Source organism: Vigna unguiculata, unplaced genomic scaffold (genome assembly GCF_004118075.2).
Source record: "Vigna unguiculata cultivar IT97K-499-35 unplaced genomic scaffold, ASM411807v1 contig_120, whole genome shotgun sequence".
Lineage (NCBI taxonomy): Eukaryota > Viridiplantae > Streptophyta > Magnoliopsida > Fabales > Fabaceae > Vigna > Vigna unguiculata.
The window spans coordinates 33,071-54,740 of NW_021010826.1; the positions used below are offsets into that span (position 1 = coordinate 33,071).

Here is a 21,670-nt window from a genome sequence, read left to right on the forward strand (position 1 = left end):
CGGCCCCAGCAGCCTCAGAGGATTAGTGGACCATCTAGGTCCAAGCCTAGACACGACGAGCGGAGGAGACCATATGACAGACGTCCCCATCAGCCTCAGGGGTCTAGGGGTCTTCCTCCCTAGTAGGGTCGAGTGCAGTGTTACATATGTGGGGGCCCACACCTGAGGAGCGCTTGCCCACGCATGGAGGGTTACCACAGATGCAACAACTTTGGCAAGGAGGGCCACTTTGGGAAGGATTGTCCCACTCTTGCTAGGGCAGCTGCACGCCTTCCAGTTTAGACTCCTCACCAGCACCAGTGGAGAGATAAAGGCAACAGGACTGAGGCGACGGGCAGAGTCTACGCCATGACCGAAGCAGAGGCGGCAGGTTCAGGTAACCTCGTAATGGGTTATTGTGTGATTTCTAGGATGAGATGCTGCGTGTTATATGATTCTGGAGTGACACACTCCTTTGTGTCAGATGCTTGTGTGAAAAAGTTGGGTCTGTCGGTGTGTAAGTTGCAGTGTGAACTTGTGGTATCTACTCCGACATCGGGTTTGGTCAGGACGTCGTCCTTGTGTGCTAGGTGTCCTGTGGTGGTGGAAAGACGCAAATATAGGGTGAATCTGATATGTCTACCTCTCCAAGAGTTGGAAGTGATCCTAGGGATGGATTCACTCTCTGCCAACTGCATTCTTATAGACTGTCGGGAGAAGAGGTTGTTGTTTCCCGATTCAGAGGAGCTCGAGTTGGTGTCTCCTCAAGGGGTGGTGAGGGAGATTCAGAGTGGCGCGTAATGCTTCATAATCTTCGCCCGTGTGGAAGTGGAGGAGAGAGAAGGACCATCAATTATACCTGTGGTGCATGAGTTTGAGGACGTGTTTCCGGATGAAGTACCTGGGTTACCTCCTAGTAAGAAGGTGGAGTTCTCTATTGACCTAGTACCGGGGATAGGTCCGGTATCGATGGCTCCATACCGCATGGCTCCGGCAGAGTTGGTGGAACTTAAGAAACAGATAGAGGAACTAATGGCGAAGCAGTTTATCCGACCCAGTACTTCACCATGGGGAGCACCAGTGTTGCTGGTAAAGAAGAAGGATGGGAGTTGACGCCTGTGTGTGGACTACAGGCAACTGAACAAGATGACGATCAAGAATAAGTATCCGCTCCCGAGAATTGATGACTTGATGGATCAGCTGCATGGGTCGTCAGTATTCTCGAAGATAGACCTGCGGTCGGGATACCATCAGATTTTGGTAAAGGCTGATGATGTGCAGAAGACGGCTTTCCGATTCCGGTACGGACACTATGAGTACGTGGTTATGCCTTTTGGTGTGACCAATGCTCTAACAGTGTTCATGGACTACATCAACCGAATTTTCAGACCCTTGTTAGATAAGTTTGTCGTAGTCTTCATAGACGACATCCTTATCTATTCTAAGACTCAGGAGGAGCATGCAGAACACCTGAGGTTGGTGCTTGGTGTTCTGAGAGATAAACAGTTGTATGCCAAGTTGTCCAAGTGCGAATTCTAGATGGATGAGGTTCAGTTTTTGGGGCATGTGATATCCGCCAAGGGGATTACAGTGGACCCAGGGAAGGTTGAGGCAGTGGTAAAGTGGGAAAATCCTAAGTCGGCCACAGAGATCAGGAGCTTTGTGGGGTTAGCGGGCTACTATAGGAGGTTCATAGAGGGATTCTCCAAAATAGTGGCACCCCTGACACTACTTACTCGGAAGGACCAACCCTTCATTTGGACAAATAAGTGCGAGGAAAGTTTCCAGGAATTGAAGAGAAGATTGACTAGCGCTCCGATACTAGTGATCCTGGATGTCGAGAAGCCGTTCGAGGTCTACTGTGACGCCTCGCACTTCGAACTTGGTTGCGTTTTGACAGAGGAGAAGAAGGTTGTGGCATATGCCTCGACACAACTCAAGGTGCATGAGAGGAACTACCCCACTCATGACTTGGAGTTGGCGGCGATAGTCTTTGCCTTGAAGATTTGGAGGCATTATCTTTATGGTGCTAAGTTTCATGTGTTCAGCGACCACAAAAGTTTAAAGTGCTTGTTTGACCAGAAGGAGCTGAACATGAGGTAGAGGAAGTGGATGGAGTTCCTGAAAGATTATAACTTCGAGCTCCTATATCATCCGGGGATGGTAAATGTGGTGGCAGATGCTTTGAGTAGGAAGACTGTACATACGGCACATCTCATGATAAAAGAGGTAGAGTTGCTGGAGAAGTTCAGCGACATGAGGCTACAGGTGGAGTTGGGGTTCGAGTCCATTAGGTGTAGTACCCTTACTACATCTAGTGACTTTTTGAGCTTAGTGAGAGAGAGGCAGTTATTAGATGCCAGTCTGAACAGAGTCAGAGAACAACTTGGGTCAGATGAGACTAGAGATTTCACTTTGGTTAATGATGATATCTTGAGGTTCCAGGACAGGATCTGTGTACCCAATGATGTTGAGGTAAAGAAGTTAATTCTTGAGGAAGGACATAAGAGTCGTCTTAGTTTGCATCCTGGCATGACTAAGATGTACCAAGATCTTAAGGAGACTTTCTGGTGGCAAGGGATGAAGAGGGATGTGGCTCAGTTCGTATCAGCATGTTTAACTTGTCAGAAGGCGAAGGTGGAGCACTAGAGGCCCGGTGGGAACCTACAGCCCTTAGAAATACCAGTGCGGAAATGGGACAACATCATCATGGATTTTGTAACCCATTTGCCACGGACTTTTAGAGGACATGACACCATTTAGGTGATAGTGGACCGGTTGACCAAGAGGGCCCACTTTTTGGCGATGAACTTGAGGATGTCTATGGCCAATTTAGCCCAGCTGTACATTAAGGAGGTCGTGAGGTTGCATGGAGTACCTTCGAGCATAGTTTTTGACAGAGACCCACGGTTTACATCCCGGTTCTAGCAAACCTTACAAGAGGCTTTGGGGACCAAGTTGACTATGAGCTCAGCTTATCACCCTCAAACCGACGGCCAGTCTAAGAGGATGATTCAGTCATTAGAGGATTTATTGAGGACTTGCATATTGGATCATCTGGGTGCTTGGGATGAGGTATTACCTTTTGATAGAGTTCACCTACAACAACAGTTTCCATGCGAGCATCGACATGGCGCCATACGAGGCTCTTTATGGTAGGAGGTGTAGGACTCGTCTCTGTTGGTATCAGGATGGGGAAGCGGTGTTGGTTGGACCAGAATTGTTAGAGCAGACCACTGAGAAAGTGAGAACGGTGAGGAACAGGATGCAGGCTTCTCAGAGTAGGCAGAAGGCCTATGCAAACCGTAAGAGGAGACCTCTGGAGTTCGCAGCTGGTGATCATGTATTCCTGAGGGTGACCTGAACCATGGCCGTGGGAAGGCTCTCCGCTCAAGGAAGCTTTCGCCCAAGTTCCTTGGCCCCTATCAGATCACGAGGAGGATTGGGCCGGTGGCTTACGAGATAGCCTTACCCCCGCAGTTGGCGAACCTTCATCCAGTGTTTCATGTCTCGCAGTTGAGGAAGTACGTGTTTGACCCAGCGCATGTGTTGGAAGCCGAGGATATACAGATCAGGAAAGACCTCACAATGGAAGTACCACTCGTCGCTCTAGAGGATAGCAAAGTTGAGGAGCACCGAGGAAAGGAAGTCCACCTGGTTATAGTCATCTGGGATCATAGAACGAGGACTTGACTTGGAAGTTCGAGGAGGATATGAGGAAATCACACCTACATCTTTTGCCCTGGTAAGCTTTCATTTTTGAGGTCGAAAAATTTTGTTGTTGGGGGGAATAGAAGGCCCAATTATTTCTGCCTATCTTATTGTAGAGGCTGCCCAATCTTTTGGTCCTAAATGGGATTGGCCCAATTCAATTTCTGACCTAAGATACCCTAAAACCCTAACTTGTAACTATTCTTCGTAAAACAGATCCCACACATCTCTTAGAGCAGTTGTCGTCATCCTTTGCTAGGGTTTGGAGTCGTCATAGCTTAGCAAGCTCAGCCTCATTCTTCCGTTCCGCTTAAGTCCCTCCCAACTCAAGCTCTATGCTCATTTTGATTCTTCCGTATGTTCTCAGTTAGAGCTTTCTAATGAGCTCGTTTTTGGAACTTGTCCCACTATTTTTAAGCTCGCGAAACTGTCACGTTAGGTATTGTCCCTCACTCTTCGAGTATCCAAGACTTAGCTAACGTTTCCAGGTACGGGAAGTTAGGGTTCGAGTTTAAGTTATGTTTTTATGCCTGTTGTTGAGCTTGCGAATTTTTTGTATGGGTTAATCATTGTTCTTAGGACGTGAATTGCTTTGTGTGATTGGCTGGGGTTGAAAGATACATCTGCTGCAGGTGAGACCAGGGCGAGAACTTATAATCTCGCCCAGGCGAGTCGGACTCGCCTAAGCGAGTCTGGCGAAGTCTCGCCCAAATCCTTTTTTGCGGAAGGTCGCCCAGGCGACTAGCTCATTATTTTGAGCGAGCGAACCACTCGCCCAGGTGAGAGGGGTCTCGCCTAAGCGAGATCCCGCGTTGGTTCCTGTTTCCTTTTCGAGCCTTCGCCTAGGCGAAGGGGGCTCGCCTGAGCGAGACCCTTCAGCCTGAGCGAGGGATTGGGCTAGACAGTGCGTGGTTTGGTTGCTTGGTTATCCTTGGATGATTTGTAATTGTTTGAGTATGCTTGATATGTTGAGATATATATACATATATATATATATATATATATATATATATATATATATATATATATATATATATATAATGGATTGCCATGTATGTGTGACATAATTAATGAGTGAGTTGGAATTAATGGGACATGGTATTGATATGAGATGAGGCCCTATACTCATGAGGTGGTAATGACCGGTGGTATGGGTTCAACATGTGATACGAATGAGGTGTTATTTTTCAGAGGTTGACATGGAATTGTAACATTTGTGATAGTTTTAGGGTTCTATGAGTCAAGTGTTGACACAGTATTAATATTATTATACTGTAGTTAAATGAATGATTTCTTCAAATATTTGAAGGAGATAAAACTAATACATGATTTAAGCAAAAAATTTCGATTGGTATCAGAATAATATTTTTTTGTTTATTTAATGTTGCTGATTTGTTATTATTTTTAGAATTGAATAGATTTAATGGGTATTAAATGCTGTGGACTATTTTTATTTTTCGAAATGATGATATATATATATATATATATATATATATATATATTCTAAGCTGTGAATCGGAAAAGTTTCAGATTTATGTATCTTCTATTTCGGCGTATATTAGTAGAAGCATGATCCATTATATGTACATAATAAATATATAAATATATACGAATATGTTTCTATTATGGTTTATAGCATATATTTAATGTTAGGGATGATAACTATGTATACTGAAATGACTGGGAGTGAAATCCGTCAAATGTAACTATCAAATAATATTATAATATTATTTGGAAATTTTAGGAAGTTTCGATTATTTTTATTTTTTAATAATATGATTACTAATGGTGATTAAATTAATAAATAAAATTATGTATAAATTATATATATATATATATATATATATATATATATATATATATATATTACAATAACTAATTATTTAATTTATTAACTAATTATACAATTGTATAAATATTTATATATAGATACTAATAATATGATTTTATACGATCAAATTCATGTTTTAAAATATTAATTTAATTTTGTACAGTTTTAAAATATTTTGTATTTTGTATAAAATGCATTATAGAAATTTCATTTTTTAGAACGAAAAATTTATTTGTTAAGAGAATATGAGATCCAAAAAATTATAATAATTATAAAAGTAAATAAATGAGATTAAATAAATATTTAAAGTAAAAGACAAAATGGTTTAAAATTTTTTTAATTAAAAATATATTAGATATATGTCGTTAAATATTATGAGATATTGTTACAAGATGTTAAATATTTTTAAGTGACCATTAATTATTTAAAAAATATTTATTTAGAAAGTTATTATAAGAAATGTAATGGTTTATTATTTTAAAAGATTTATTTTATTTAAATGATGTTTTAGAATATGAAAAATAAGAGATTATTTTGAAGGATATATAAAGTAATTATTGCACTATAAATGAGTTATAAATGATGATTATTTGTTAAATGGATTTATTGAAAAAATATATTGTTACGTGGGTGAATATGGTTATATACATGAGATTAAGAAGTTTTCCTAAGAAACAGAAAAAGAAAGGTAGGAAAATATGTATATGATATTTTAGAGTTATTAGAAAGACAACATAAATGCAAACCTCTGGTGTAAGGCCCAATTATTTCTGCCCATCTTATTGTAGAGGCTGCCCAATCTTTTGGGCCTAAATGGGGTTGACCCAATTCAATTTCTAACCTAAGATACCCCAAAATTCTAACTTATAAATACTCTTCGTAAAACAGATCCCACACATCTCTTAGAGTAGCTGCCGTCATCCTCTGCTAGGGTTTGGAGTCATCATAGCTTAGCAAGCTCAGCCTCATTCTTCCCTTCCGTGTAAGTCCCTCCCAACTCAAGCTCTATGTTCATTTTTATTCTTTCGTATGTTCTCAGTTAGAGCTTTCTAATGAGCTCATTTTTGGAACTTGTCCCACTGTTTTTAAGCTCGCGAAACTATCCCATGAGCTATCGTCCCTCATTGTTCGAGTATCAAAGCCTTAGTTAACGTTTCCAGGTACGGGAAGTTAGAGTTCGAGTTTAAGTTATGTTTTTATGCCTATTCTTTAGCTTGCGAATTGTTTGTATGGGTTAATCATTGTTCTTGGGACGTGAAGTGCTTTGTGTGATTGGCTGGGGTTGAAAGATACATCTGCTGCAGGTGAGACCAGGGCGAGAACTGATAATCTCGCCGAGGCGAGTCGGACTCGCCTAAGCGAGTCTGGCGGAGGCTCGCCCAGGCGACCAACTCATTATTTTGAGCGAGCAAACCATTCGTCCAAGCGAGAGGGGTCTCGCCTAAGCGAGATCCCGCGTTGGTTCCTGTTTCCTTTTCGAGCCCTCGCCTAGGCAAAGGGGGCTCGCCTGAGCGAGACTGTCTCACCTGAGCGAGACCCTTCAGCTTGAGCAAGGGATTGGGCGAGACAGTGCGTGGTTTGGTTGCTTGTTTGTCCTTGGATGATTTGTAATTGTTTGGGTATGCTTGATATGTTGATATATATATATATATATATATATATATATATATATATATATATATATATATATATATATATATATATATATATATAATGGATTGCCATGTATGTGTGACATAATTCATGAATGGAATGATGGATATCGTGGAAGCCTGGCATGTGAAATTAATGAGTGATTTGGAATTAATGGGACATGGTATTGATATAGGATGAGGCCTGATAGAGGTCGTACCCCACCAAATTAAATCATATTAAATGCAGTATGTGAAAGTGAACCAAGTCGTCTCCAAACGACCAATATTTTCATTCAAAGCTTTAATTTGATACGATCCTATCCAAGAAAGAGTATGATCGTTTCTGAATTTGAATCCTCAAGAGGCACGACACGAATAAATCAGAGAAGAACGCAGAATAAGACAGAGATGGAGGACGCCACAATCTAGCAGATTCATAAGTCAAGTGAAGATTCGCCACAAAGATGTTAATCTTTGATAAAAACCAGAGGCCTAAGCCAAGAACAAAGAAAACCCTCTCTTTAATGAAAATCAAATTCAATATATGACTAAAAGTGTCTACAATAGTTTTTGATACCTCTATATATAGGTACATGAGTTTAAGAAAACCTAAGAACCCTACAAGAAGGCCCAAACCAAAACATAAACTAATTTATAAAAGAAAGCCCAAAGCCCAAAAACATAACTTATTTTCTAAAAGAAAACAAAAAAGTTTAAAAATATAAATTAATTTCCTAATAATTATCCTTCAAGAGTGCTCAAAGCCATGATCTTCATATCCTTTGAATTTGCACTTGTAGTTGCTTGTAGTATCAAGAGTCTTGAATAAATGTGATTTTCAATCTCTTACTCCTTGCCCTTGTCATAGGTCCTTTGAATTGTAAATGCTCATCTTTAAGTTCTTCTTGTATGGAATGTTGGGATAGTGCTCTATCATTCTCTCCTTCTTAAAGAGAATTTGTCCTCAAATTTGTCTCACTTGAAGATTCTTTATCATTCTCTCCTGTTTGGAGAGAATTCGGCCCGAATTCTAGAAGTTCCTATGCACAAACACAAACATAAATCAAAGACACAAATCGAAAATAAAATAATAGAAATTCTACTAAAATGAAATTTGGATCCTGAAAGAGGTCAATCTCTTATTATAAAAGATTTAGAGTTGTACCTCCAGGGTCAAATACCCACCTACACCAATCATCAAACAATTTTAAATTAAAGATAAAATGCTCAAAGAAAAGAAAAGGAATATTGCTCAAACAAACAACCCAATTATAGGTATGACTTTGGTCACCCGTAGGTTTGTTAGAAATGGGTAAACAAGCTAACTCATGAGCGTATATTTCTAAGCTTGTGTCTTTTTTTATCATCATTTCGTCTTCCCATTGTTGATCTCCTTGTTGCTTGATGAATAGCTCTTCCCTAAGTATCCTTTCGTCTTTCCATTGTTGATGTCATTGCTCTTTGATGAATAAATCGTCCATAGGCAATAAAACAATAAGAGGAAAGTTAGTACATTTTTTCATTGACAATTCATAATGCTCTCTTATTTCTTTTTCTCTCTTTTCTTCCTTCTCTCTTTTTCTACTCTCTTCTTTCTTTACTTTTTCTCGCTCTTCTTTCTCTTTTCTCTCTCCTTCTTCTTTCTCCTCTCTCTCGCTCTCTTCTTTTTCTCTCTTTTCTTCCTTCTCTTTTCTTCCTTCTCTCTTTTCCTACTCTCTTCTTTCTTTACTTTTTCTCGCTCTTTGTTCTCTTTTCTCTCTCCTTCTTCTTTCTCCTCTCTCTCGCTCTTTTCTTTCCCTACTTTTCCTCTCTTTTCTTTCTCATCTCTTTCTATCTTTTCCTTTGCTTCATTTTCTATAAGTGTTTCCTTCTCATGGACTCTTTTTAGCTTTCGCTCTTGCCTTCTTTTCAATACATCTAATTTTTGCATTGTCCTTTCTTCCTCCTCTCTCAAGTATGAAATGTAGTTCTTGAGGTCTTCATGAGTCATGGGACTTGCATCCCCATTAGGACATTGATGAGTTTCATGCCCATAGCCTTCACATTTGGAACATCTTAGTGTACTTGTCTTTGACAATGATTTTCTATCAGTATTGTGCTTCCGTTTAATACTAGCAATCTTGCCCATTAGCTTTATAATTCTGGACTCCAAGGAATTAACGTATGCTACCAATACCTCATAAACACTAGGTGTATCTCTACATGCCAGTCTCTTGGTACGTTCACGTCCTTGAACCAAATGATCTTGGTTAGGAGTAGGATAATTTAAACCATATATTAAACCAGTTCTAGAAGGATGCCTCTATGGAAACATTTTTCATTACTCAATATTTGCTAATTCCTGCAAGAAAATGTTAGTATAATAAAATATATTTAGGACCTCACCACTCCGCTAAGTGTTTCACTCAATTTTCCACTCGTGTATCACACATATAGGCTTTTTCTTGAATGTACTCTCTTGCCTTTTACCACTCAAATTCCCTTTAGTGTTTGGCGAAGAACTCTAGTAGCTTAAGGAAAGAGTGAACAAACAATGTGAAGAAAGTTGCGAGATCTAAATCTTGACTTAAGAGGACAAATAACATTCAAAACACTAGACAAAACTTCAAGGAATTGTAAAGACACAAAACAAGAAAATTAAAATTAGAAAATAATAGGACTACCAAAGAGATTTAAATGAGACAACACGGAGACTCTAAGAGAAAGACTGATTGGAAGCAAATATCAATAAACCACAAATAAAATTGCAATAAAAGTTGTGTTGAACTCCCCCCCCCTTTTGTTTTTTTGGATCCTTCTTTTTCTACTTTTTTTTCCAATATATATTTGTTTCCTTTTGACTTGATCCACAATATTTTTTTTTGTTGTATTTATATATTTTTTTTTGCAGTTCAACACAAAGAAGCGCCTGTAAAACCCTACATGGCAAAGAAAAGAACGAACCTCTCGCACAGAAGATGGGTAAGGCAATTGTGAAATAATTGAGATCTTGGCAGGGTCAACTTCAATGCCCTTTTTTGAAATTATGTGCCCCAATACTATGCCTTGTTCTACCAGGAAATGACATTTCTCAAAATTGAGAACAAGGTTAGATTGGATGCACCTGTTTAAAACTCTGTCCAAACTATCCAAACATGCATCAAATGAGGACCCATATACAGTAAAGTCGTCCATAAACACCTCTATGCATTTTTCAAGAAAATCACTAAAAATGCTAAGCATACACCGCTGGAATATGCCAAGGGCATTGCATAGGCCAAACGGCATCCTCCTATAGGCAAAAGCCAAAGGGGCAGGTGAATGTGGTTTTCTCTTGGTCCTCAGGTGCAATGTGAATTTGAAAATAACCAGAAAACCCATCAAGAAAGCAATAGTGGGACTTACCTGCCAAGCGCTCAAGCATCTGATCAATAAAAGGCAGGGGGAAGTGGTCTTTTCTGGTTTCTTGATTTAGCCTTCTGTAGTCAATGCAAACTCTCCAACTGTTTTGCACTCTTATTGGAATCATCTCCTCTTTTTCATTCTTGACTATAGTGAGGCTTGTCTTCTTTGGAACAACATGGATGGGGCTGACCCACTGACTGTCAGAAATGGGGTAGATGATCCCAGCTTGTAGAACCTTGATCACCTCCTTCTTTACAACATCCGAGATGAGAAGGTTGAGCCGCTTCTGTGGCTGTCTCACTGGCTTTGCTCCATCTTCCAACAGTATCCTGTGCATGCATGTTGATGGGCTAATACCAGGGATGTCAGCCAATGTCCATCCAATTGCCTTCTTATGCTTTTTAAGAACGTGCAACAACCTCTACTCTTGTTCAGCAGTGAGGGAGGTGGAAATGATGACAGGCAGTTTGTCCTCCTCCTCTAAGTAGACATACTTGAGGTTGTTTGGCAGTGGTTTCAACTCTGGAGTACTGGATGCTTGCTGAATATCAGGAACCAGAGGGGAGGGAGAAATGGGTTCCACAGCCTGTACCTGAGCATAACAATCAGATGCATATGTACTTCCTGCAACATGGTTAGTGCAACCTGATTGTATAACATCAAAGTCAATAGGTACAACATCTAGAGAGTCAAACTCAGTAGATTCAACATTATCCACATCATATTCAGCATCATCAGAATTAGAATCAAGAACATCAATGCATGCAAATTCAGATAACTCAGACACAGATGAATGTTTTAATGCATGCAGAGAGTGGAAATCAGAAATCAATCCATCAACAGCATCATCAATAATATCCACGTGAAAAACAGAATGACCCTCAGAAGGATATTTCATGGCATCCGGGATGTTAAATCGCACAACAATATCATCAAACTCCATGGACAAAGTACCTGCATGCACATCAATTTTGGTTCGTGCAGTTTTAAAAAATGGTCTGCCTAAAATGATTGGTGCAAAACCATGTGAAAATCCCTCTTCCATATCAAGAATGTGAAAATCAGCAGGGAAAATCAATTCACCAACACGAACCAAAACATCATCAACCAAACCTGCGGGGTGGGCAACACTTCTATTTGCCAACTGAATCACCACACCCGTAGGTTGCAGGGGTCCAAGAGAAAGAGATTTAAAAATAGACAGAGGCATTACATTTATTGAAGCACCAAGATCAAGCATTGCATTTTCAAATTTATTGTTACCTATGATGCAGGGTACACAAAATGTACCTGGGTCCTTGCACTTCTCAAGAATCTGAGGAATAGATTTACCTATCAATGCTGACACATTTCTGCCCATGCTGATCTTTTCGTTTCCCTTTAGCCTCCTCTTATGCGTGCATAGCTCCTTCAAGAAATTTGGATATCTGGGAATCTGTTTAATGGCATCCAACAGAGGTATGTTCACCTCCACCTTCTTGAATGTTTCTAAGATCTCCTTGTCAACCTCTTCCATCTTTTTGCTTGGAATGGCTCTTGGAGGGAAAGGAAGAGGTACGGAAGGTGCAGCAGTAGAGGTGGAAGGCGTAGAAGTCACACCAGATGTGGAAGGACCAGTTGCATGAGCATCACACTTTCTCTGAAGTGTGGCAGGGTCGACTTCCTTTGAAGGTGTAGGCTTAGAAGTGGGAATTTCAATGTTCTTCCAAGATCTCAACGTAATGGCACTCACATTCCTCGGATTTTCCACCGTTTGTGATGGAAGCTTGTCAGAATTCTAAGCTTGTGCCTAGTTTAGCTGAGTGGCCATCTGCCCCATTTGATTTGTCAAACTCTGGATTGAGGCCCTAGTCTTCTGCTGGAATTGCATATTTTGAAGGGTCATCATCCTGACTAACTCCTCCAATGAAGTAGAAGAAGAAGGTGCAGGTGTTGTAGTAGGAGCTGGTGTGGGTACAAGTGGAACATGAGCAGGTTGTGGTGCAGGTGCAACTCTTTGTTGTGGAGGTGGTTACACATTTTGAAATTGTTGGGGCTGTTGGTTACCCTGGTTTCCCCATCTCAAATTAGGGTGATTCCTCCATCCTGGATTATATCTGTTTGTTGACAAATCATGGTTCTGTTGTTGATGTTGGGGCCTATTGTTGTTGAAAATTTTTGCTGCATAGGCCTGAGGGGTATCCACTGGTGTAGAAGAACCAGCAGCAACCTATTGTTGCAATGCTAGGCAAGATGTTTGTAAAATGATCAACAGATGTACAAAGGCCACAAACTCTTGCAGCTGGAGCTCTCTGATTGGAAGCAAGTTGGTTGACCAGTGTGGTAAGAGCATCAATCTTACTTTCCAACTTCTTCGTGTACTCGGCTGCTCCTACATCATGAACACCTCTAACAACTATGGCATCACTCCTTGTGCCAAATTGTTAAGAATTTGAAGCCATGTTCTCTATTAGTTGCCTAGCTGCAGCTGGGGTTATGTTACCAAGGGCACCACCACTTACGGCATCAATCATATTTCGATCCATGTGGTGCAGACCTTTATAAAAATACTACAGAAGGAGATGTTCAGAGATCTGATGGTGTGGGCAGCTTGAACAGAGATTCTTGAACCTCTCCCAGTACTCATAAAGGGTCTCCCCAGATTGCTGCTTGATGCCAGAAATCTCCTTCCTTATGGCTGTTGTCCTTGAAGCAGGGAAGAACTTGGCAAGGAATAATCTCTTCAGGTCATCCCAGCTTGTGATGGACCTGGGTGCTAAGTAGTACAACCAGTCTTTCACATTACCCTCCAAAGAATGAGGGAAAGCCTTCAAGTATACATGGTCTTCTTGGACATCTGCAGGCTTCATGGTGGAACAGACGACATGAAACTACTTCAAGTGTTTGCACGGGTCCTCACCTGCAAGACCATGAAACTTTGGCAACAAGTGTATTAAACCAGTTTTCAGCACATATGGAACCTCCTCCGCAGGGTATTGAATGCATAAACTATCATAAGTGAACTCTGGTGCAGTGAGCTCACTCATGGTTCTCTCATGAGGTGGAGGAGGTTGAGCCATATTATCAGTATGAAAATCAAAATGCTTAGAATAAATAGTATGCTCAAAATGCAAAGAATGAGGAGTGTCAGGAATGTGATGAGAATCATAAGAGTCAGGAAAAGTCATTGAATATTCAGCATGCAAAGATGGATTCCTAAGATGCCTACTTCCTCTGTAGAATTTCCTATCAATCTCAGGGTCAAATGGTTGTAATTCACTTGTGTTTTCCCTAGTCATGCACCAAAAAACATGAATTCTAGTGATATTGGCATAACATAGGGTATAACTACAAGTATACCCAAACGACCTCCAAATGACTTGAAAATTGGTAGGATATTCCTTTGAGTGGTCAAACAGAAGCACAAAAAAAATCGGATCAAAACTCAAAGCAAAAGTATTTTTAATAATTTTTCAAAAGTGGAAAAAATGAAGAAAAATCACAAAACAAAGATTGCTGAAATGTAGAAAATGGCATTTTCTGGAGAATCTGAGTTTGATAAATGGTAAAGCCGGTTCCAACAAGGTGGAAATCAAATTCCACCCCAAATGCATATAAAATAGTAGTGATTCTGATAACCAGAGCAAAAGTTATGGTTCTCTGAAGTTTCACTAAAAATTAGTCCAAATTTTTTTTGAATCTCTTAACTCAGACCATACCAACTGCTCCAGCTATTTTTCCTATCAAGTTCAATGTCTAAGAAGTGGGGGGGGGGAATTTTCAAGACAAAACAAGCACTGTAGCTACCAGAACAAAAATCCAAAAGTTAAATGCCAGATTCGGACACTATTCATACACTATTCACTACTACAAATGACACTATTCATGCGCGTCGCGACACTATTCACTACACTACACAGAAACACACAAGAATGGAAATAGGCACTGAACTTAACACAACATTAACATCACAATGAACATATACCAACTCAACCACACTTGAATTACACACACCAAAACACAGAACACAAACACATTGAAAATTTTACTTTGAACGAAACGATTGGTCCCCGACAACAGCGCCAAATTTGATAGAGGTCGTACCCCACCAAATTAAAACATATTAAATGCAGTATGTGAAAGTGAACCAAGTCGTCTCCCAACGACCAATATTTTCATTCAAAACTTCAATTTCCAGACGAACACAACAATACAGCACAAAGGGGGTGTTGGCAGACAAATTCAGAATTCTAATCAACATATTAAATTGAATGCAAAGAGTGATTAAAATTGTATTGACATCCTTGATTCAAACACAAATTCACTTATCATAGGCCACCAAATTAACACCTTTGCCTTCTCTCAATCTACTAGATAATAATCTACTAAGCGAAAATTACAATCTAGCTTCATTATGCAATTAAGCAAAGCACACATCCTTAAATTCGTGACAACCAAGTTACATAAATTAAGCATGAACATAACTTAACCAAAACACATGCAATTACTCTATAAATTAAGCACAAACATATTCATCACAATGCATTCCCGAATTAGAACAAAGAGATATGGCAGATTTCACAAGTAAGCACAACCTCAAAGCTTCATTGCATTTTTTTATCAAGGAGTCAATACACGAAATTAGCTAGACATGAAAATGAGCAATTATACACCATAATTCTGGAATCACAAAAACAGAATCAAAAACCCCTAACTTATGAAATCTGAAAAACGCAAATTAAGAGCAAAAAGAGAGATTTCAAAGCTTCAATGGAATGCAAAACGGTGCTATCATATATAAATGCGAAAACCCCATTAATGGGTGTTGTTCCAAGTGTATAAAACCCACAAAATGAACTGCCCAAGCAAGAAAATGAATTCAAAACGTAAAACCCTTAATGGGTGCTGTCAAATATGCATAAAAATGGTAAAAATGAGCTAAAAACGTGAAAAACCACAAGGGACACGTCCATGGAAGCTTGGAGAACGAAAATGGAGGTTTTGAAGAGAGGTTGAAGATGATGGAGCGGCTGGTCTTCCCCATGCAGACCCCTGCCACTCAGAATTACGAAACTGCCATTATGAGCTACAGAATTACAAAAATGCTACTCTGGGCCTCAAATGTTGACCCATTGACTTTGCTGACGTGGAAATGACATGAAAATGATGTGGAAATGATGTGGCGACTCTCTTCAACTGAATATTGACGTCCAAGCTCCAAAATTGCTTCACCCAAATACCTAAAAATAATTAAAAACAAAAATTAGGCCAAATAATGTGAAATAAGTCCAAATTCGGAACAGTGGCCCAATAAAGCCCAACAGATGAAAAACACTCTAAAGATGAACAATTAAGCACTAATCAATTGTCTAATGGGTACACAAAGGCTAGTGGAATGGAAGATAATAATTACCCATCAAGGCCCTATACTGATAGGGTGGTAATGACTAGTGGTATGGGTTCAACATGTGATACAAATGAGGTGTTATTTTTCAGAGGTTGACATGGAATTGTAACATTTGTGATAGTTTTAGGGTTTTATGAGTCAAGTGTTAACACAGTATTAATATTATTATACTGTAGTTATATGAATGAGTTCTTCAAATATTTGAAGGAGATAAAACTAATACATGATTTAACCAAAAAATTTCGATTGGTATCAGAATAGTATTTTTATTTATTTATTTAATGTTGCTGATTTGTTATTATTTTTGGAATTGAATAGATTTAATGGGTATTAAATGCTGTCGACTGTTTTTATTTTTCGAAATGTTGATATATATATATATATATATATATATATATATATATATATATATATATATTTAATGGGTATTAAATGCTGTCGACTGTTTTTATTTTTCAAAATGTTGATATATATATATATATATATATATATATATATATATATATATATATATATATTCTAAGGTGTGAATAGGAAAAGTTTCAGATTTATGTATCTTCTATTTCGGCGTATATTAGTAGAAGCATGATCCATTAAATGTACATAATAAAAATATAAATATATACGAATATGTTTTTGTTATGTTTTATAGCATATATTTAATGTTAGGGATGATAACTATATATACTAAAATGACTGGGAGTGAAATCCATCATGTAACTATCAAATAATATTATAATATTATTTGGAAATTTTAGGAGGTTTCGATTATTTTTATTTTTTCATTCATAATATTATTATTAATAATATGATTACTAATGGTGATTAAATTAATAAATAAAATTATGTATAAATTATATATATATATATATATATATATATATATATATATTACAATAACTAATTATTTAATTTAATAACTTATTATACAATTGTATAAATATTTATATATAGATACTAATAATATGATTTTATATGATCAAATTCATGTTTTAAAATATTAATTTAATTTTGTACAGTTTTAAAATATTTTGTATTTTGTATAAAATGCATTCTAGAAATTTAATTTTTTAGTACGAAAAATTTATTTGTTAAGAGAATTGGAGATCCAAAATATTATAATAATTATAAAAATAAATAATGAGATTAAATAAATATTTAAAGTAAAAGACAAAATGGTTTAAAATATATTTAATTAAAAATATATTAGATATATGTCGCTAAATATTATGAGATATTGTTAAAAGATGTTAAATATTTTTAAGTGACAATTAATTATTTAAAAAATATTTATTTAGAAAGTTATTATAAGAAATGTAATGGTTTATTATTTTAAAAGATTTATTTTATTTAAATGATGTTTTAGAATATGAAAGATAAGAGATTATTTTGAAGGATATATAAAGTAATTATTGCACTATAAATGAGTTATAAATGATGATTATTTGTTAAATGGATTTATTGAAAAGATATATTGTTACGTGGGTGAATATCGGAATATGGTTATATACATGATATTTAAAAAGATTTCCTAAGAAATAGAAAAAGAAAGGTAGGAAAATATGTATATGATATTTTAGAGTTATTAGAAAGACAACAAAAATGCACACCTCTGGTCTTTGCAGCTATCACCACCTAAATTCGTCCAGGTTATTAAATAATTATTTCCAAAATATCCAAAAAAAATAAGTGGTAATAAATTGTCTTAAAAAATAATAAAATTGATTAAAAAGTTTTTCTTTACATTTTTATTTTATTTTATTATTTTGTTATTTTTTATTTTATTTTTAGATAATAATAAAAAAAGAGATTTTGTTTTCAAATTAAAGATTGAATTAAAATAAATTCATTTTATTTTACGTTTTCTTTATTTAATTAATTGAAATTTAAAAATTAAAAAAAAGGGGAAAACGGTTTTGATTAATGGGAGGGAACAGTTGATGTTTTGGTAGCAGTAACTTCCATCAGTTTTTAAAGAACACGTTAATATAGAGGGAGGAAATGCCATTTTGAGGGGAGAAAAGGAGAAGATTCCCTGTAATATGATCTTCTCACAATTTTCGTTTAAAAAAGTTCATCCTCATTTCAACATTAATTTACTCATCTCCATTTCAATTCAATTGACAGCCATAACCCAGAAAAAAGATTCAAAGGTGTATATCAGACAATTCAGCGACAACGATAATTAAAGAACAACACAAGGGAACAAAAAAGATTTGCGCATAGCAGGTTACACAATTTTTGCTCAGTTTCGTTTATTTTGGTAATATTATTTTCATCTCCAACTTTGAAGTTAATAAACCACAATCAAAACTGAAATTGGACCGGAAAGGAAAGGTTTTGAATAGAGAGAAAAGGGGTCACGGTAATGTGTGGTGTTGTGGAGTTGATGATCTTTGGCGGCACGTTCTGATGGTGGATGTCTACGACAATGGCTTGATAACATTGGAGTAGCACGATGTTGACCAGGCGGAGGAGAGACGCAAACATGGAGGCCATGCTGTGGTGCTCCGCGCATTTGAGAGAGGCGGAGCTGCCGTCACTGGAAGAACGATGATGGAGGCCGGCACCGTTGTTGGCCGCGTCGCCGGCGACTTGGCAGTGAGTAGCCTCTATGGTTGGTGCAGCGTGAGGTAGAAGATGAAGTTGGGGAAGAAGAGTTTTAGGTGATGTGCTTTCTGGAAGAATAATTTGATTTAGGTTTAGGGTATTGGCCAGATTCTTTAATTCTTCGTGCACCCCCATAACTTAATTCACACACCTATGCAAATATGTTTTATAATTGGACCATTTGTTTTTATTGTCTTTACTTCATGCACTCCAAAATGAAATAACCCCACACCCGGTACATTTAGTTTTATTTCACCTTATGTACCCGCGTTTTCACTAAGCACACACCCCACTCTTTAATTTCCTTTTTTAGGCTAGGATGTGTTTACTTTATGCACCATGTATTTCTTCTATGTGCACCTCATTCCTATGTGTGGAGTTTTTCTCATTGCACCCACATATTTACTTATGCACTTTCATTTTCTATTTCCAATTTTACCTTTTTATTTTATTAAATATCACATCTCAATCATATCATTTTCAAAAATAATAAAAAATATTTTAAATTGAAATAAAAATTAAAATAATTTTCAAAATTAATAAAAATAAGAATAAATAAAATTTAAAATTATTTTATTTATTTTTTCTTTTAGTGCCTAATCGACCGTTCGCGTCGCACGATACTTCTTTTCAAAAACAAGAATTATAAAAATAGTTTTAGTGTCTAATCGATCGCTCGCGTCGCATGACACTTCTTTTTAAAATACAACAATTATAAAAAAATAATTTTGGTGTTTAATCGATTGCCCGCGTCGCACGACACTCCTTTTTAAAATACAAAATTATTAAAATGATTTTGGTGTCTAATCGATCGCTTGCGCACGACACTCCTTTTTCAAATACAAAATTATTAAAATGATTTTGGTGTCTACTCGACCGCTCGCGTCGCACGACACTCCTTTTCTAAATATAAAAATCATAGAAATATTTTGGTGTCAACCTAGCCCTACGCGTCGCATGACACTTATTTTCAAAAATGTCAAAAGACAACTTTAAGAATTAAATATTTTAATCAAATTTTATCAAGAACTACGTGATCCTTGATTCTCCATTGTGAATGGAGATACGTAGGAGCAGGGCAAGTCCTTGTCGGGTTCACTTTCCAAAAATAAAAAGGTTTTCCAAATCATTTTCAAATAGTTTTAACCCTTGTCGGGGGTCCCTTTCACTCAAAAAATGATTTTGTTCAATATTTTCTTATTTATGGGAAAAATAAATATTTAGATAAACACATATCTTTTGCAAATTTAATTAAAGATACCGCCTTTGGATGGGCGCAGTAGGGTGCTAATACCTTCCCTATGCGCAACCGACTCTCGGACCCTAATTTGGTTTTCGTACACTTTATTTTATTCTCATGGTTTTCCATAGTTTTCCAGAATAAACTATGGTGGCGACTTCTAATCTCTTTTTCCAAATCCTTTCCTTTTTAGTTGGTCATCCCGTCGCAATTTAGGTTACGACAACAACATTACCAATATCATTAGTATTTTTATTAGAATCCTCTAGCAACTTAGAGTCATCTTCCTCCTCTAGCAAGCCCAATTTCGTTTTACGAGCCTGAAAAGTAATGAATAGTAAGTTCCTAACTGCAAGGAAAACAGAAATCACAAAGGACTATTTTTCTTCGTAGCAACAGTCAATCTTCACTGATACAATAATACAAAAACATTTTAATATACCAACAGTCAAGCACCCTCATTATCTTCTATCATATATGTTTCTTTTTGTCCATGAAGAGCTTTCTACAGGAACAAGGTTTACATAAAACTTCTATCGACATTTTTTATTTATTCATTCATTTAGCTGATCATGTAACATAACAAATCATAATAAACATAATCAACCAACGATAGAAATAATTCATGAAATGGGAGTTGAATAATGATAAAACAAGTACCCTCTCCTTGCGTTCGACTTTCTTTTGCTCCAATTCCTCAATGGCCTTCGTTCTTCGAGCCTCAAGGGCTTTGAGTTCCTGTTCCTTAAAAGGCCAATTGTTGGGAATACCAGGATCCTTCTCAACCTTATTTTTCCCACTCTGCCTAAGCTTCTTCGCTTCCTTCGCTTTTTTTCTGTTGTGCTCTTTCACCTTCCGTCTCACCTTGTACTTATTCTTCAACGAAACCCTCTTACTCTTACTCTCTACAACCCCAAAAATTCACAACAATAATAAAAAAAATAAACAATTAAAATCATTGCACACTACTAATATCAAAGAACAGGGACTGGGTTTTCTTACTCTTGCTCTTCATCACCATTTTATGTTCTCTACCTTCACAAGAGAAAAAGAGATGAGAACGATAATCCACGTCAAAAGTAGTAGAAAACGGAGAGAAGAAGGGAAAAGATTTGAAGAGGCCCTGGAGCGAGCAAATAGAGAAGAGGGTGAAGGAGTTTGTTGTATATTGTTATCAAATTTTAGAAGGTAAAATTAGATAATCAACATATTAAATTTGATATTCAATAAAATTTGTTTTAGTATTCTGAAACAAATTTTTTATATCCTCATCTTTTAATTTGATATACTAAAATAATGAATTTTAATATTCCAAATTTTTTTTATAAGAAAATATAATTACTTAAATATATTATAAAAAAACTATAATGTAACAAAAAAAATTTAAGAGGGGTTTTCTTAGGCTAACTTAAGCTGAATTTGTTAATATTTTGATCTTAAATAACACGTGTTTTTTGATTTATACTAGTTAGTAGTAAGGTTTCAATTTATAAAGTATTTATTTGTATAATTTAGTACATATTTAGCTTCTACAATTTAATTTTATTAAAATATAAAGTAATATATATCCAAAACTAAGATATCTAAACTAGCCTAAAAAGTGTGGGCAATCCAAAAGCGTATTTAAACCTAAAAATTGTATATATCCAACCTCTTTGACTACATTACTTGAAAAAACACAAATTTCAAATTGCTCCCTCTCTTCCTTTAAGTTCTTCTTTGTTTAGGTTATACATTTGTGATAGCTTTAGGGTTCTATGAGTCAAGTGTTGACACAATATTAATAGTATTATATTGTAGTTATATGAATGAGTTCTTCAAATATTTGAAGGTGATAAAATTAATACATGATTTAACTGAAACATTTCGATTGGTATCAGAATAATATTTTTTTT

The 21,670-nt window shown here is 36.7% G+C and overlaps 2 protein-coding genes and 1 non-coding gene across 3 annotated transcripts; 2 read left to right on the forward strand and 1 right to left on the reverse strand.

Annotated features, from left to right (window-relative positions):
• The first annotated feature begins 348 nt into the window (after nt 1-348).
• LOC114171139 lies at nt 349-780 on the forward strand. The gene has a single exon (XM_028056351.1). The coding sequence runs from the start codon at nt 349-351 to the stop codon at nt 778-780; it is 432 nt and encodes a 143-aa protein (XP_027912152.1).
• A 12,330-nt stretch (nt 781-13,110) lies between these two features.
• On the forward strand, nt 13,111-13,217 carry LOC114171144. Its single transcript, XR_003601358.1, has one exon. It is a non-coding gene; the product is annotated as a small nucleolar RNA R71 (small nucleolar RNA).
• A 5,370-nt stretch (nt 13,218-18,587) lies between these two features.
• Nucleotides 18,588-20,796, reverse strand: LOC114171140 (guanine nucleotide-binding protein-like NSN1). Its single transcript, XM_028056352.1, has 4 exons — nt 20,778-20,796; nt 20,436-20,680; nt 20,046-20,095; nt 18,588-18,672 (listed from the first exon to the last, which is right to left on the reverse strand). Exons 1-4 carry the CDS (start codon nt 20,794-20,796, stop codon nt 18,588-18,590), a joined length of 399 nt encoding a protein of 132 aa, XP_027912153.1.
• Nucleotides 20,797-21,670: the final 874 nt, after the last annotated feature.